The following is a 16,077-nucleotide window of genomic DNA, read 5'->3' on the forward strand; positions in this document are numbered from 1 at the left end:
AATTCAGGAAACTAACTGCTTCAAATATTTAGGACTTCACTTAGACCCCACACTCTCCTGGATTGAGCATATAACATCTATAGAGAGAAAAGTTGCATCGTTATGTGGGGCTATGCGTAAAGTATGCTCTTTTGTTCCCCAGCATGTACTTCTAAAATTTTATTATGCGCACATCCACTCATTGTTGAACTACCTTGTATCTGTGTGGGGCCGTGCCAGTATTTCGAATCTGAAAAAGCTACAAACGCTTCAAAACAGATGTCTTAAAATTATTTATAAAAAACCATTTATGTACCCTACTATTTTGTTATACAATAGCCCATAACATTTTACCTTTGCTTGGGTTGACTAACTACCAAACAATAATGTACATCCACAATGCTTTGCATAATACTATTGCTCATAATAATCTAGAATTTACGACAGGAATTCGAGCTCACAGCACCAGACAAGCCAATCATTTATTATACTCCAGTGTATCCACGAACCTTGGTCAAAGACGCATTACTTTCATCGGACCTAAGTTATTCAACCAGCTTCCTACTGATTTAAAGCAAATAACATGTCGCACTCGTTTCCAAGCAAAATTGAAACTAATTTTCAAAAATAAAATAGGAGAATTTTTAATATAAACTTCGTTCACCACCAATCGAGCTTATTCCTTTAGCTATAATTGGTTAACATTTTTTTTTAAATAAAAACAATTGATAAATGCATTTTTTATAGCAATAAGTAATAAATAAATCTAAATTATTATGAGCTTCCTGCAAAGCTACGATGGGACCCTTAAAAGGATTCTTTTCCGCTGGGTACTCGCCGTAGCTTCTTGTCAAATTTTGTGTTTTGTCGGTCTCGTATTGTTTTTTTTTGTTCTCAGCGTTTCCGCGATTCGTAACTTTGTTTTGTTGTGCTGACCTTTTTTTTTGTACGCTGAGAACTGATGTGTCCACTACCAGGGGGCTCCGTTTGTGAGCTTTTTGGTGTGGGGGTAAGAGGCGGGCTATTAAAAAAAAACAAAAAATATCGCTTTATGAAAACGCAATTTAGTTATAAGCCAATAATACGGTGGATCAATGGCCTCAATCAGTTTGATAAAATGTTCGTGATGGATCGCAAAATGTGTAAAAATTAAAACAAAACAATAAACATAGATAAAACGCGGATTGTAAAGGGCGTTTCCGCGAACACTCTAAGGATTTCATATTTTGTCCTGGTGCACCACTTTGAATTTTGATATGTGAATCTATCGTTTCCAAAATATCAATCGGCAAGTTTTTCGCAATGCTAATTTCTCAATTCAGTGACGAACCAGTAGGACCGAAAAAGACACGTGAAAAATGCAGTTGCATTCAGCGTATATTGGCTCGGCTGTTGCATTGGAAACGAGCCTCTCTCAGTGAGTTTACTGAGCACATAAATATAAAACAAAAACTTCTGCGATCGCTCAAGTTAGGTACCTACCAGCGATGTCAGATCTACGGAAATCTCCGTAGATCTACGGATTTGGAGGTTTTCTACGGATCTACGGATCCGTAGATAACATCTACGGAAATGCAATTTTTTCTACGGAAATCTACGGATTTATTTCAGTGTACTTTTGAAGAAGGTTGCCAATGATCGACAGTTATTTTTTCTATTGGAAAATCATCTTAACAAAAAGGAGAATCCGCAAAACCACGTTGTGCGATAATAAATACCAGCGATCGAAAATTCAACTCGAGAATATGGACCCTGCTTTATAAAACGCCTTCCTTCCGCATTTCGGCGATAATGAGTCGGGAAAATTATATGAAGTTCAAATCAATAAATCCAGTAAAAGTCGTATTGAATAGAATTTAATTTATAGTCTCATCTGCAAATGATAAATTGTTTATTTCATAGAATTCAGGCAACGTTTTCTCCTCTCTGAATCGATATCTTGGATCCTGATAACTGTTTTAATTCGTATATTTGATTCGTGCACGTAGCCTGACAGCTGATTTGTCGATCGATTGGCGCTGGTTCAGGTAAAAGCGAAAAGGACACTGAGTACCCGAGCAGAAGAAAATAATTGCGGAATACTAAATTTAGGTATCAATACCAACGACTGTTTACCACAATATGGTATTAATGAGCTCTACATAAGAGGTAAAATACCAAACAAAAATAACACAGATAAGTTCTACAAATAACTATTTGATAATAAAACGAGTTATTATAATACCTGAATAATAATAAAACATTTTTCAACCTTCCAGTAACAAAATTCACACTATGGAGGTATTCAATAAGGTATTGATTTGGTATTTGAAAAAAATCACTGGAATACATAAATAATACTAAAATAAAGTATTATACCTCATTGAGGTATTAAGCAGGTATTGATAACTGTTTCTTCAATACCTGCTTAATACCTCAATAATCAATTAATACCAAAAGTTTTGGTGTTAATACCAAAAAATAGTATGCTCGGGTTATTGCCCAGTTATTTTCTCCTGGTCGGGTATTGTGACAGTTGTCTTTGATAGTTGGTAATATTGGTTGACCAACCTCGGCGCAGCCCAATGTAAATATGAATATCTGTAGCACTTTTTAAGACGAAATGCTATTAAGAAGCACAACTGGAAATCCCGAATGGCAAAACGCGATCCAAAATCAGCTGGGTATTTCTCCGATGTCATTGATGTCAGGACCTTCTGAGAAACGAACGTCGCCTCTGACCATGTTCTGGTGGTATGTGGGATTTATACTTGACCAAACTAGAAGGCGAATGCTCACAGCGGTTATATGTCAAAAAGGAGCGATATGGTCGTTGTTCGCGCACATTCAAGCGTCTGTAGAGCTGTCGGATATTTATGACAAGGGAAACTGTTCGGTTCGCGGTGCAGTAAGCACTCGCGGTCACTACTATTAAAGTCAGTGGGTTTATTGAGGAGAAGTAATTATGTGCACATGCACTGAAAGAACTGTACTGTTCTGTAGATAACACAATGTATTTTACTACGACATGATAGCTTCTAGCTTGTATGATGACTGACTTAACTGTTAATTGTTTGAACTATATATAGGTTGCTACCACTATTAGATGAACACAACTGTTCTGTTCAGGAAGTAAGAATCTTCTAGAATATAGCTGTAGTATGGGTAACGAAACGCAACAAACTGTTCCGTAACGCCTATCTACTCGATTCATTATGCTACACCTAACTGTCCTGTACTACAGTGAAGTCTCACTACCTCGTATAAATCTAATTCAAAAGCTGGCGCAAACAGTCGTCCACATCGTACGAATGAGGGTACAACAAAAATGAGGAAAGCTTTGCCATGAATGACACGTGAAAGCGATCAACAACACGACAAGGAAAAACTTTCATTACTAAAGCAATTAGAGTTATCTAAATCTATCCAGCAACCAACGTCACGTTAAAAGAGAATATGTGTATTGCCAGCTATAACGTTAATCTCATTCAGCTTCAACATGTTCGAAATTTGGCTCTGGTATGCATACCTCGTACCTCACTAGATCAATTTATCTACAGTAACAGCATGACACATCTTTATGAACAGGATTAAGTTAAGATTAAGGTCCCCGTCTACAAGGAGGGCGGTGCAATCGACGGAAGACTACATGATTTATCTCCTGATGGCGTTATCCGTAGATTCATGTCGCAAGACGACGAAGTTGTTGCCGATAAAGACGTGTTCAGGAATTTGTTCCCCATTTCCTACGCTGTCCGGGTTGTGAGAATGCGGATAGAACACTCCATTCCTTTCTTCGTTACACTGGAATATGTAACCAACTGGCACATATAACCAACAAACTGTTACGTTTCAATTCTACGAACAACTATGGAAAACAGTGGTATAAAATCTCTCTTTTGTTGCCCATTTCTGCTGCATTAACCGCAACCAGGATTCAGTTTCAACGCCTTATTCATTCTTTAATCTGCATCTTGACTGAAGTTTAAAGTAGAGTCTAAAGCCTTCAGCTCGGAGGCAATATTAATGCATTCACCCACCAAAACATTCATGTGTTTTATATGAGCTCTGTGAAATTAAAAGCAGAAGGTGGCATCTGTTACATTTTCGAGAAAAAGGTGAATTGTGTAATCTATGAAGTTGAATTTGAATCGAAAATAACTGAATGAACGCGCTGCCTCAAACGAACTAAGGACGAGGCAAACAACTGCAATATTCCCTCCAGCGCGGTGGGCATACATTGAATTTTGCCATAACCAAAAAAAAATTTCGACTTCAACGCCGAAAGCAAAAACGCAAGCAGTGGTCCAACCAGCAACGACAGCTAAACCAGAATCTTATATTGAATCATCAACGATTACATCCAGTACTTTTATAGCAACAAATAGCACCGCCAAACAAGATGCAAATGGTAGATAAAGATTCATCATACTTTCGTACCCAAGGAAATGAACCGGAACTAAGGCACATCGAAAAATACAGCAGGCACTACGGAAGCATCCCAAGGAGGTCAAATCTGAGGAAGACATGAAGAAAAAATGGGTTTCCGTACAGGAGAAGCTGAAGCTAGATGTTGTACAGAAACTAATGAGGGGAGCTAAGCGTAATGTGCGAGCGTAAGGTTGTGGTGTTATAGTTGAATAAAATAAATATGCCAAAAACTTACTAGTGGGTTATACCCAAGTAACCATAAGCATTAAGCCATTGCACTATATTGGCTATACATTTGCATTAATGTTGCATTGAAACTCCATTGCAGCATCAACAACGCAATAAAGCTTTATATTAGCATCAATAATGCATAACTGCACATCCGACATATATCATTATAGCTTGCTCTATATGCGTATATAAAGCTGATATAACGCGTACATGCTTCAAGGATCTTTAAAGCATGTAAGCTTTACAAGTGCATTTAATGCCATTATAGAGCAAATAAAAAGCTGATATAATGCTATTGTAATGCTGTGGGTTTATTTGTTATGCAACTCTTCTTGAAGATTATATTCGGTATATTTCATTTTAATCGAACATATACAATATAGTCCAGGAAGCAAACGCAGCGCACTTAGGGGCCATGCATAAATGACGTAGCATTTTGGGGGGTAGGGAGGGTATAGCAAATTTGAGACGAAGTGTGACGAGGGGGAGGGTAGGGTCAGAAGTTGTGCGACGTAGCATTATGTTTGATTTTTTTTTGACGGGTGTCAAAACCCATTGATTAGAGAAAACAATTTAATGTGCCTCCATTCCCAAGAGCAATAAATTTAAATTCACACAAGTTACTCATGCGGTTTTTCATGAGGAAAATTTTACGATTCGTAGAATTACAAGCTAGCAAAAAAAAACGAAAAAGTTTTGCATGAGGATTTAAGTTGCTACATTAGTTAGCTAATGTTGCTAACTAGTAGACTTAGTTTGGTAGCTGAATTAAATTTTCTCATCGGATTTAACCAAATAAAATTTAATAATTTAGGTGAACGTATATCATTGGTAGCAGCAGGATTGTGAACTGAGAGAACTTCTCTACATGCTCTCCTTGACATATAAAATTCAAAACAAAACTATCAACACTATATTTATCAAGAAATGGGGTTATTTTGTACGCAACTTGCTGTTATAATGATGTTGATAAAAATCGTCAAACATTTTAAAAGGACAAGTATTTAAAGTAATTGAAAAGCATATGTAATTTTTTTTCATCCACGGTCGCGTTGCTCAGGAGGAGAGGGGGGGGGGGGTAGGAAAATGCTACGTTATTTACGAGGGGGAGGTTAGAATTTCGTGACCAAATGCTACGAGGGGGGAGGGAGGGGTTAAAAATCGCCGAAAAAAAGCTACGTCATTTGTGTACGGCCCCTTACCGTGAAGGACGAGGCAAGGTACCTCAGTTCGAGACTTACTAAAGGTAATTTTCGTAAACATTCATATCATGTGAGAACGAAAACCTATTAAGGATATTCATTACAATACATTAGAACAGAGTCAATTACGGTTTTAAACAGAATAATTTATTTTAAAAATTTTCCTTTTTTCTCATCATACCGAAAGGAAACATAAGAAATGGTTTTAAAATCATGGCGGACAATGACAACCAACTGAAGCTTTTTATTAGCATTAGAAGAGCCAATATAAGGCTTTCAAATTTGACATTTGTGCGCTTTTGCTATATAATAGCATTAGTACTGCAGAAACGAGCTGTCAATCTCTGCACAGTAATAGCACTATATTTCGCCTTTTCTGGCATAATATGTGACCTGTGATTTCTTAGGTCACAATATCGTCGCTTTGGTCACTGAGCCCAGCTTGTATATATTTGAAAATATTGTTATTTTTTTTTTGTCGTATAAATAAATAACAGTGTACGGTCTATCGCGTGTATTTGACGACGCCTGTTCTTTGTTTATACTTTGAAATTATTGTTCGTAAATGTCTAAGTAGAATTTAAACGTCAAACCATTACTACTCCGTGCTCGCATGTTTGAGTCGCGTTTAAGTTCTGCTTAATAGCCCAGGTTGGTGTCAAATGTAGGTTTCGTTATTTATTTGTTCAGAGATTTATTTACTTATTTATTTATTTATATATTTATGTGCTTATTTATTTATTTATTTATTTATTTATTTATATTTGTTATTTATTTTGCTTGTTTATTTATTATTCATTTTGTTATTATATTCGTTATAATTGTTCATTATAAAAAAAATCAAGGAAACAAGTACCGCACGTTTAGCATGTCAATACATTGTACTAAAATTTGAGCATATTTCGTGACACCAACCGAAACGATAAAATTTTTGTAAATGTCAACCGTTATCGTCCTGTCATCTCATCATCACCGTCATCAAATGCGGGGTGGGATGCGAGGAGGCGCGGTGGGTATATTTTGGAAAACGGACAGGGCAAGGATAAAATCTACCGCGAAAAAGGAATGCGGTCTCTAATAGTTAACCGGCCCGGAGGAGTGAAGACTAGCAGCAGCGAGTCACTAGATACTTGACCGCGCGTTTCCATCGTAAGAAAAGTCTTGTGATATAAGCTGATCCGTAGGATCTTGTTTTCGCCGTTCAGAACAACCCACGAACGTTAAGGTTCTGTCCGGCCAGTCGAGTGGGATAAGTGTGGTTACCGGTTTCTGTGTAGTGTACTAGTACGACGCGAGTGCAAGAACGGTCAGTGATTGGCAATATTTTTACGCCATTGTAGAGGCCAGTACCCAAGTACCGGAGGGTAGGCTCTACTAGACCGAAAACGTTGTAAATCCCACTCGACTTAGTGTTAGACACTCGTGTAGAAGATAAAGTGCGCATTGTACCACTCTCCGGGCCCAAAAGTGAAACGCAGGCCTCCGCTACAAATAGGCCGAGTTGCTGCTTCTTCAGGAGTCCCCCGTCGCTATCGTCCGTACGTTACTGCACCACCGTCGAAGCCCGAGCCTCATCCAGCCAGCTGCAAGTCGACCAACGTCATCACGGCCGCAACGGTATCGAAAGAAAAAGGTTTTTTTGCGGAATAAAAGTGCAAGTAAAATTATTTTGTTTTTTGTAGCCATTCTGGCTTTTGCTTGAAATTTAAAAATTAATAAAATAGTGTATGGTCTATATATACAAGTTGTGTCGTCCATTTTGTTTATAGTGTAATCCTTTTTGGTACTTGTTTCCGCCGAAAATTAATTACGATTCGCTCAGTGACCATAGTGTGGGAAGAAAAGTCCGCCCAGTGTGAATTTCTCCAGGAGACAACCGTGAAACGACCCTAATAGCTGGTGAGTACAGTGTGGCCCCACCACCACAAGTAAACGTTACGAAACCGATACGTAACAAATATCAGCATTATATAAGTATTTAGGGCTTCACGGCTTTTTAGGACAGCTTTATATGTGGATTTAAAGCAGATATTAGGCTACGTTTTAATGCTTATTGGTTACTTGGGTATTGCATTGTCTGAAAGTTTGACAAACTTGGTAATTTTTTACAGCGTTTTTTTCCGTGGTGCAATTTGATGTGGGACATTTCGGAAGGTTTCACGACCGTAGTCAACAAATCGAAGAAGCATACAAAGCCAACCGACCGTTAAATTCTAAGCAACTGCTGCGGTGTTAGTGTGGACGAAGTGACGATCAAATAAGCAGACTGAATGACCGTTAGGCATTGCTACAAATGCCCCCCACAAAAAAGCTCCGCGCGCAATAGTTAATTGCGCGCGAGGGAAATACTACTAGCCTATTGAAAAAAATCTTTATCTTTATTTGTTGTAAGTATATAAAAGGCAATGGCTCCGCATTGAATAGCGTCATATAAACGAACAATATAACAAAAAATTGGGATAGCACAATCAACCATAAGGATTAAGAATAAGTGGCCAGATGGCAATAACAGAATCCCGTTCGAACATCTAAAAGTCGGGAGTGACAAGCAGGACGAAGCAATCCACTGCATCCTCAATATCGCATAACAATCCTCAATATCGCCTATGAATACCCTGTTCTGTTTAAAAGACTGCGCCCGTTGGCTGAATCGGGTGACGGTGAATACCAAAACAGACGATTTACGATGGACCAGACGTTTACTCTGCGATATATCTTGGATAAATTTCGAAAATACAACAAGCGGACTCACCATCCGATTGTGAATTTCCAGGCAGCGTACGATTAATTGAAACGAAACGAAAAGGGCAGATAACGATGGTTAAAAAAGAATAATCAGAGAGATATCTCACATTAAATAGGTTGAAACCAAGCGATGGGATTTCAAATTTGTTGTTCCATATAACGCTCGAAGGTGCGATACGGATTTGTTGTGCAAAGGAACGGAACTAATATCACGATATCTCACAATTACTGGCATAAAAAATATTTTGAAAACTTGTATTCTTACTGTAGAACTAACAAGAATGGTTCCTGAACGAACAACATGAGCGACGTTAGAACCCTCGACTAGACTGAACAATTCTATAGATATTGTCAAATACAAATTTTGGAGCTTTACAAGGACAATGTGGACTAAAAAAATACTTTTCATCCATTGTGTAATGTAATTTTAAGAAATTTTTCAGCATTGCTAATTTTTAGGTTACAAGTAGGCCTTAACAGTGCGGCTTGAATAAGTCGGTTGGACTGCTATTTTAAAATACTTTTTACTGCTGTTGTGTTTTGAAAATGCTGCCTACTAGTAAGAAGCATTTGTAGAGTACTAAATATCAATTCATTAATGAATATAACTTTAACTTGGAATTGAGTTTGGGCACACAATCCCTGAATGGGGTGAAAAACACTATTGAGTTCTGCAAGATGACGACACGAATGAACTCTTGCTGAATGAAGTTCACGTTTGACAATTCTCGGTGGTTTGTTTACTTTGTCAGTTGCGTGAGTTCGAGTGCAACGGGTGCTCATCTGTCACATTCGAACTCACGTAACTCCTATGTAAACAAACCACCGAGAATTGTCAAACGAAGTTCATCATTTTGTGGGGTTATGCCGGTTGGTGTAAAACCTAATTTGTAATACTTTTGTTTCTTTGTTGAGTGCAGAGCAAATCTACGGATTTAATGTCGCGAGAATCTGGCATCGCTGGTACCTACCCAATCAGTTTACCGGTAACTACCGAACGAGGTAAACTGCATAAAATTTGCGTGAGTGATTCATCTTGTAGATGAATAGTGTTAAGATTGGGTGTGATACTGTACTACGCATTATAAATAAGTGACATGTGTTTTCATAGTAAATTATCAACCCAAATTTTTAAAAAAAAAGCTCATACAATACATCATCATAATAGTTATTTAGTCCCTGCAACCGGTATCTGAATGCGGAAATTGTAAACTGTTCGTTGACAGGAACGACCTTGAACACAGAATGAAACTAGTCGCCATATTAAGTGCCGCTATAGTAATAACTAACAATTTGCCCATCAAACGAGCACTTAACAAAAACTAAAAAGTACCGTGATTCCGCTTCAATGGACATTCATGTATAGAACCGCGTTAGCTATTGTTCACACGATGCGTAAACATTTTTTTTGATTTTCGTGTTTGGTGAAACATAACAGTGATTAAGCGATGGCAAAGTCATGGCGTGCAATGTGAATTTTTAACCACATTTTTAGTTGTTTTGATTTCCTGATCGAATCTGGATCATGTGTATACCGTTTATTTATAAGTTTTATATACACTGCTTACATAGAAACAACAAACTATTGTGGAAAAAAATACATACAATCGAAAGTAGGATGGGAGATCATGCCACGAGAAGAAACAAATCAAAATCTTAGAGAACAGACATTCATGTTAGAGCAATTAATTGTGTAAACATTTTAACGAACATCCGTTAAAACACTAGCGCCACCATACTAGCACATCTCAACTATAAGTATAAATATGTCGCCATTGAAATCTATGTTAATTTAGTTAAACTCAGTAGCGAACCTAGCGGTGAGATCCCAAATGTGAATAGAACGTTAATTTTTAACATAATTTTTACGTTCGCGGTGGACGTCTGTTCTCTGTGCTAAAATGGTAGTACAAACTAGTTTTTGCGTGTTTCTATTCTATTCTATTCTAACCCTTACATAGCCAGTATTGAAAAGCATCCTGGAAAACACTGCAGTTATTCTTTAGTGTTTTTCTTGTCAATATCAATATTTGAATCACGATATAATATGTTGCAAATATTAGAACGGCCAGACCTACTGAGGTGCATTTGAAGATGTTTCAAAATTATACGATAATTAATTTATCTGTTTAATGAATAATTTAATTAACGAATCGTTTTGAATCTTGAATGAGGAAGAAACGAGGACAACCGTGCCGACCGTTTCAGTTTATGGGGGATTAGGATATAGCGTATATTATACGTTTAACTAAATTACTAAATTTTGTTTGGTTAAAGTCAAAGGGAAATTTTTAATCAGCTACCAAACTAAGTCTACTAGTTAGCAAGATTAGCTAACTAATGTAGCAAGTGATATCCGCATACAAAACCTCCCTTTCTTTCGGGACATCACGTTGAATAGGGGTTTTGCTCAGGAACACAAATTGTGTCTCCGTTTTTTGGAGCTAGCTTAGTCCTGTCACTACGTTAGTGTCGGATTCTGATGAGACAAAGTCGAAACGCCAAATTTCATAACTAATTTAGTTTTTAGTTGTGTGAATTTAAATTTATTTCTCTTATGAATGGAGGGACATTAAATTGTTTTCTCTAATCAATGGGTTTTGAAGGCCATCAAAAACAATGAAGCTTAATGCTGCGTCGCACAACTTCTGACCGTACCCTCCCCCTCGTCGCACTTCGTCACAAATTTGGTTTATCCCCCCTACCCCCCAAAATGCTACGTCATTTATGCATGGCCCCTTGACACTTTTATATTTATCGGCTCACATGTTTGTGGAACTCTGTTGAGAGTTAAACAGAATGCTCCATCTGTGACGCAGGGTCATTAGCATATTTCCACTCTATTTCGGATATTGTCCTACTCATTTGAATCCGTCGATTAAAGCAGTGTCTGCCATCTTTGTTCAATGCATTGGCTCAAATGGTAATGCGATTCGAGTTTTCGTTGCGCTCAAACTGAGTTATTGCACCATTCTCTAGCCGTTTTTGGTATTATATTGGTGCTTAGTAACGAAGCGAAGATGCTTCGTACGCATTCCATCGGTTATAGGCCGCGTAACTAATGAAACAGTGCAGCACACTCCTTAACCTTCCGGCAGTCGCGCTAGTGCACTGAGTGCACGCTGCTCTGAAAATCTAGTGAAATCGTCTTAGAACAGCTGCGGTTGCTCGTTCAGTGAGCCATTTGCGCGACTTCCGGAGGGTTAATGGGGTCAAAATAGGCACTTCAGCCTACCCCTTTAAAACCACGCGCAATATTTGCCTTTCGTTTGCTCCTATCAGCTCACATTCGCACGCAGTAAAGTTATATAGTAGGCTGAGTGTACCTTGATTTCTTTGCATGTGGTTTTTGCAGGTAACCCGAAACATTCGATGAGGTTTACCAAGTTTTGTACAGTAATTTTGTCAATATTTTACCAAACTGATTTGAGCTCATCCACAGTGGCATACTTCCCTTTCTCATAAATCCTGTAAACCATGCTTCGCGACAGATTTTCAACAGGATTCAAATCAGGACAGCGAGCTGGCCAATCGACTAGATCTATTGTACGGGTTTTTTGATTCACATCTTGGTTCCTTCTTTGGTGTGAATTTTTGCATTGCCCTGCTGAAACCTAAATTTTTTCCGTCGTATTCTGTGCTTAAAAGGTATCCGACATGTTTCTGGCACCTGGATCCTTACTATTCTTTTTAAATTACGTGAATGCAAGGTTGATGTTTCCCGCAGCCGAATTTCGGTGAGAAAATTATTGGCCACTATTATTGACTTATTTAAACCCTTTAACGACCACGGCTTTTAAATAGGTTTACATGAAAGTAATAATAAAAAAATAATTAGTTGTCGTTTTTTGTTTAAGGTCTCGCCATGAAAATTCATTTCATTGTTCAGGTGTCTTTGTAGGAGCAGACATAGCGTAGTTGGTAAATCGATTGCCTTGAATGCAGATTGAATTGAATCACCTGAGTTCGATTCCCAACCCCGCACATAGAATTACTTCTAAACGATTTTTCTAGCCCGAAAGGGGCGAATGACCCTAAAGTTAAAATTTCAATGATCAAAATAAAGAAAGGTGTCTTTGTAGCACCTCCGAGAGCATTCAATGCGTTGCATAAATCCTTTCACTTCTGTTCTTGGAATTATTCTCCCCGCAGCGACTGGAACCAGTTATTAGCAAAGTCCAAATTGACCAAATATTTTTTTCTGATCCATAGTTATATTTTTGAGTCTATAATCACAGATAACAGACATATAAGCTAGCACAAACTTATCCGAAAAACCTGTGTAAGCATTTAAATGGAAATACGTTGAAAATCACCATCGAATGCATGAAACACACTCCAGAAACGAAGAGACGGTCATGGCGAACGACGGTTCGCTTCCAACGAAGATCGTCATCGCTCAAACGAATGAGTGTTTTGCAGAACTTCCAAAATTCTATTTTTTGGACGGGATATTTTGGAAAACGGTTGGAAAAGTGTGTTGAGAAATAGAAAAAAAAATCCAAAAAACAGTGCTTTTCCATCTTTTTCTGAGGACTTACTGAACGACCCTCGTATATACCAAATTATTCACTACGCTGCAGTAGGTGCCATTAAAATGAAATATTTATGGCCGAGTTGCACTTTTTCAATTAACTATTGTCCCCTCCTATATCAAATCACTTTTAGCATACTAGTTAGCCAATATAAAAACAATAAGAAGACAATGTTGTTCTAGATTAATATGTATCTTCCTAATTGAAAATTTAGCAACAATCATCATGAAAGAAATATCACTATTGTTTATTGCAATAACAATAATCAAATTGGCCTGTTGTGAAAACATTGTAGAAATTTTCCATTGGAAGCAACTTTCACATCAGAAGCACTTTTTGGAAGGTATAATATTTTCCAAATTTTCGCCATCCCCACATAGACTTACCACGCCGTTCATCTTCCAGATGCCGGCGATATTACCTTTGACGAAGAAAACAGCACAACTGGACCTAATGAATCATTTGTCAGCTATGTCAACATCCCCATGGGAATTACACACCACAAGGGTCGTCTGTTTATTACTATCCCCAGGAGAAACCCGGGTGTTCCTGCTACGCTGAACGTCGTCGACGTTTCTGGTTTCCCCAATGGTGATATGAGTCCCTCGCTGAAAGCGTATCCCGATTACATCACCAATCAGTTGCACGTAGGAATTACTTGAAAATAAAACAATATTCCTGATAAAACAAATCTTCAATTTCAGACTGATTACCACGCCGATCCGAAACGTATTGTTTCGGTCTACCGGTCCAAGGTAGATGTATGCGATCGACTTTGGTTTGTCGATACAGGAAGACTAGAGTACGCGAACAACAGCATGCAGATACAGCGTCCGCATCTCTGGATTATCGATCTATTGCAAGATCGAAAAGTTCGCACCTTCGAAATACCAGAATCGATCGTGCAATTTGGTGACGGTATGGCTAGCCTGGCTGTGGATGTGGAAGCCGGGAGCTGCGATAAAGCATTTGCTTACATCCCCGATCTCGTTCAGGCAGCGATATACGTTTACAGTTTCGAGACCGATCGAATGTGGGCTTTCAAGCATCCGTCGTTCCAGCAGAATCCCGATCGGGCTAATTTCCACGTGGCAGGTTTTCGATTTGTTTGGGATGACGGCATATTTTCGATCGCTCTGGGAAAACGCGACATGTTGACGCACTCGAGGCCGGTTTACTATCACCCAATGGTTAGTACTACAGAGTTTACGACTAATAGCGAAACGTTGCAAAATGAATCACTCGCAAATAGTGGGGATTATGAGAGTTTCTTTCAAGCGCTGGGCGATCGTGGTCCGAACACACAATCAACAATGCATTACTACGACCCGGAAACAGAGGTTATCTTCTACTCGCAGGTGAATCGAAACTCGATCGGTTGTTGGTACACACGGGTAGGTGCTAGATTGACCTTTCATATCATTTTAATGATTGAATGTTTCGCTAGAATAATTTCACTGCTGAGGAGCACGACATAGTCTACCTGGATCATCAACATCTAGTATATCCGGGTGATCTGAACGTAAGATGTTAAATATGAGATAAACAAGGTTCTGCCATGATCTATATTGTAATATATCGTAGGCGGATGTGGATGGTAACATTTGGATTCTGGCAAATAATCTGCCCACTTGGCTCTATTCAAAGCTGGATGAAAACAAGTATAATTTCCACGTTTGGCGCATGAACCCCCGTGAGGCGATCGTTGGAACGAAATGCCAGAACTAGAAGTGGAGACTGCGAACTGACTTATTTATGGGAACTATGGAATCGCAAATAAAGCTTTCTAGTTGGTCCTGGAAGGTGGAAGGAACACCAGAACGAGGTGGAACATAATTTTTTTTATTTATTTTTGTAACTTTTTTCAAATGAATTCTAAACAGTTCATAAATCCAAACAATTCGTTGCTTTCGGTTGGCATAATGTTCATTTGGCATAATGGTCATTTGGCATAGTGGTCGTTTGGCGTGTGCAATAATTATAGGCTTCTAAGACATTCACCCGTAAGTCATTTACTTGAATGACGTTAGCCCGAAACCCATTTACCCGAATGTAAATAACCAGAATGGACCATTTACCCGAATGCCATAAATCCGAATAGACCACTTACCCGAATACCGCATTCACTCAAACATAATATAAAATAATATAAAATCAAATGCAACGAAGGTTACCCTATGCTTATACCATTTTTTTATTGTTACGATTCCAGTTTACTTGAACATAAAGGTTGATTCTTCTTTCAAACATGAGCAGTTCTTTAAATCTATATTTTTATTTGTATTTTATTTATTAAACATAATTATATCCATCGGACTCCAAATGGACAGATAGGATAACTATATATACTTCAAGAAATCACTGTGAAAATCGCGAATTTGTTCGATGAAATACAAAAAATAGCAAATCATGCTAGTCCCATATGAAAAGTACCTGCATATCAGTCCCATATGAGGGATTCCATGAGAAACCGGCCGACCGCAAAATATGACCATCGTCGATTCGAACGAAACTTTACATTTCTGTTCGGTTTATGAATCTCCATGATTTTTTCTGGCAATTTCAATATTCTGATACAAGAGCAATTTTTCAAAAGGGCGTAGACGTTTCTACGTGCAATAATTTCAATTTTTTTTGTTCGATTACACTATTTTATACAGTAAAACTATCTGAGAACGAAGTACAGATAATGAATACTTCTGCACGAAAAAAATATACACTGAAAAAATCTTGTGTTATTTTTCACAAAAACAAAAATTTATGATAAAAATTCAAATTGCAAAAAAAAACATTTTTTTTAAATTTTTTTATATTTTGTCAACAAAAATCTAAATAGAAAAGAAACATTTTGAATGTAATTTCATGATGGAGAAATTATCAGCAAAAAAGTTTTTCTAACAATAACTTTATACATGTTTTGCCTTTCTCAATGGAAAGGTATTGCAAATGCTCTAAAAACCGACTTATTAACGGAG

General features: G+C 37.9%; 1 protein-coding gene across 5 annotated transcripts; it reads left to right on the forward strand.

The window, feature by feature from the left end:
- The first annotated feature begins 1,336 nt into the window (after positions 1-1,336).
- Positions 1,337-15,354, forward strand: LOC131677499 (L-dopachrome tautomerase yellow-f-like). 5 transcript variants are annotated; one of them, XM_058957346.1, is made up of 6 exons: positions 1,337-1,453; positions 13,317-13,445; positions 13,508-13,749; positions 13,807-14,496; positions 14,550-14,624; positions 14,687-15,354. In XM_058957346.1, the coding sequence occupies exons 2-6, from the start codon at positions 13,328-13,330 to the stop codon at positions 14,828-14,830; spliced, it is 1,269 nt and encodes a 422-aa protein (XP_058813329.1). In that variant the 5' UTR covers positions 1,337-1,453; positions 13,317-13,327; the 3' UTR covers positions 14,831-15,354. The 5 variants fall into 5 exon arrangements, with proteins under 5 accessions (XP_058813329.1, XP_058813328.1, XP_058813326.1 ...); XM_058957345.1 differs by lacking the exon at positions 1,337-1,453 and adding an exon at positions 9,547-9,569; XM_058957343.1 differs by lacking the exon at positions 1,337-1,453 and adding an exon at positions 9,552-9,589.
- The last annotated feature ends 723 nt before the right edge of the window (positions 15,355-16,077 follow it).

The sequence above is a fragment of the Topomyia yanbarensis genome, chromosome 1, assembly GCF_030247195.1.
Source record: "Topomyia yanbarensis strain Yona2022 chromosome 1, ASM3024719v1, whole genome shotgun sequence".
Classification (NCBI taxonomy): Eukaryota; Metazoa; Arthropoda; class Insecta; order Diptera; family Culicidae; genus Topomyia; species Topomyia yanbarensis.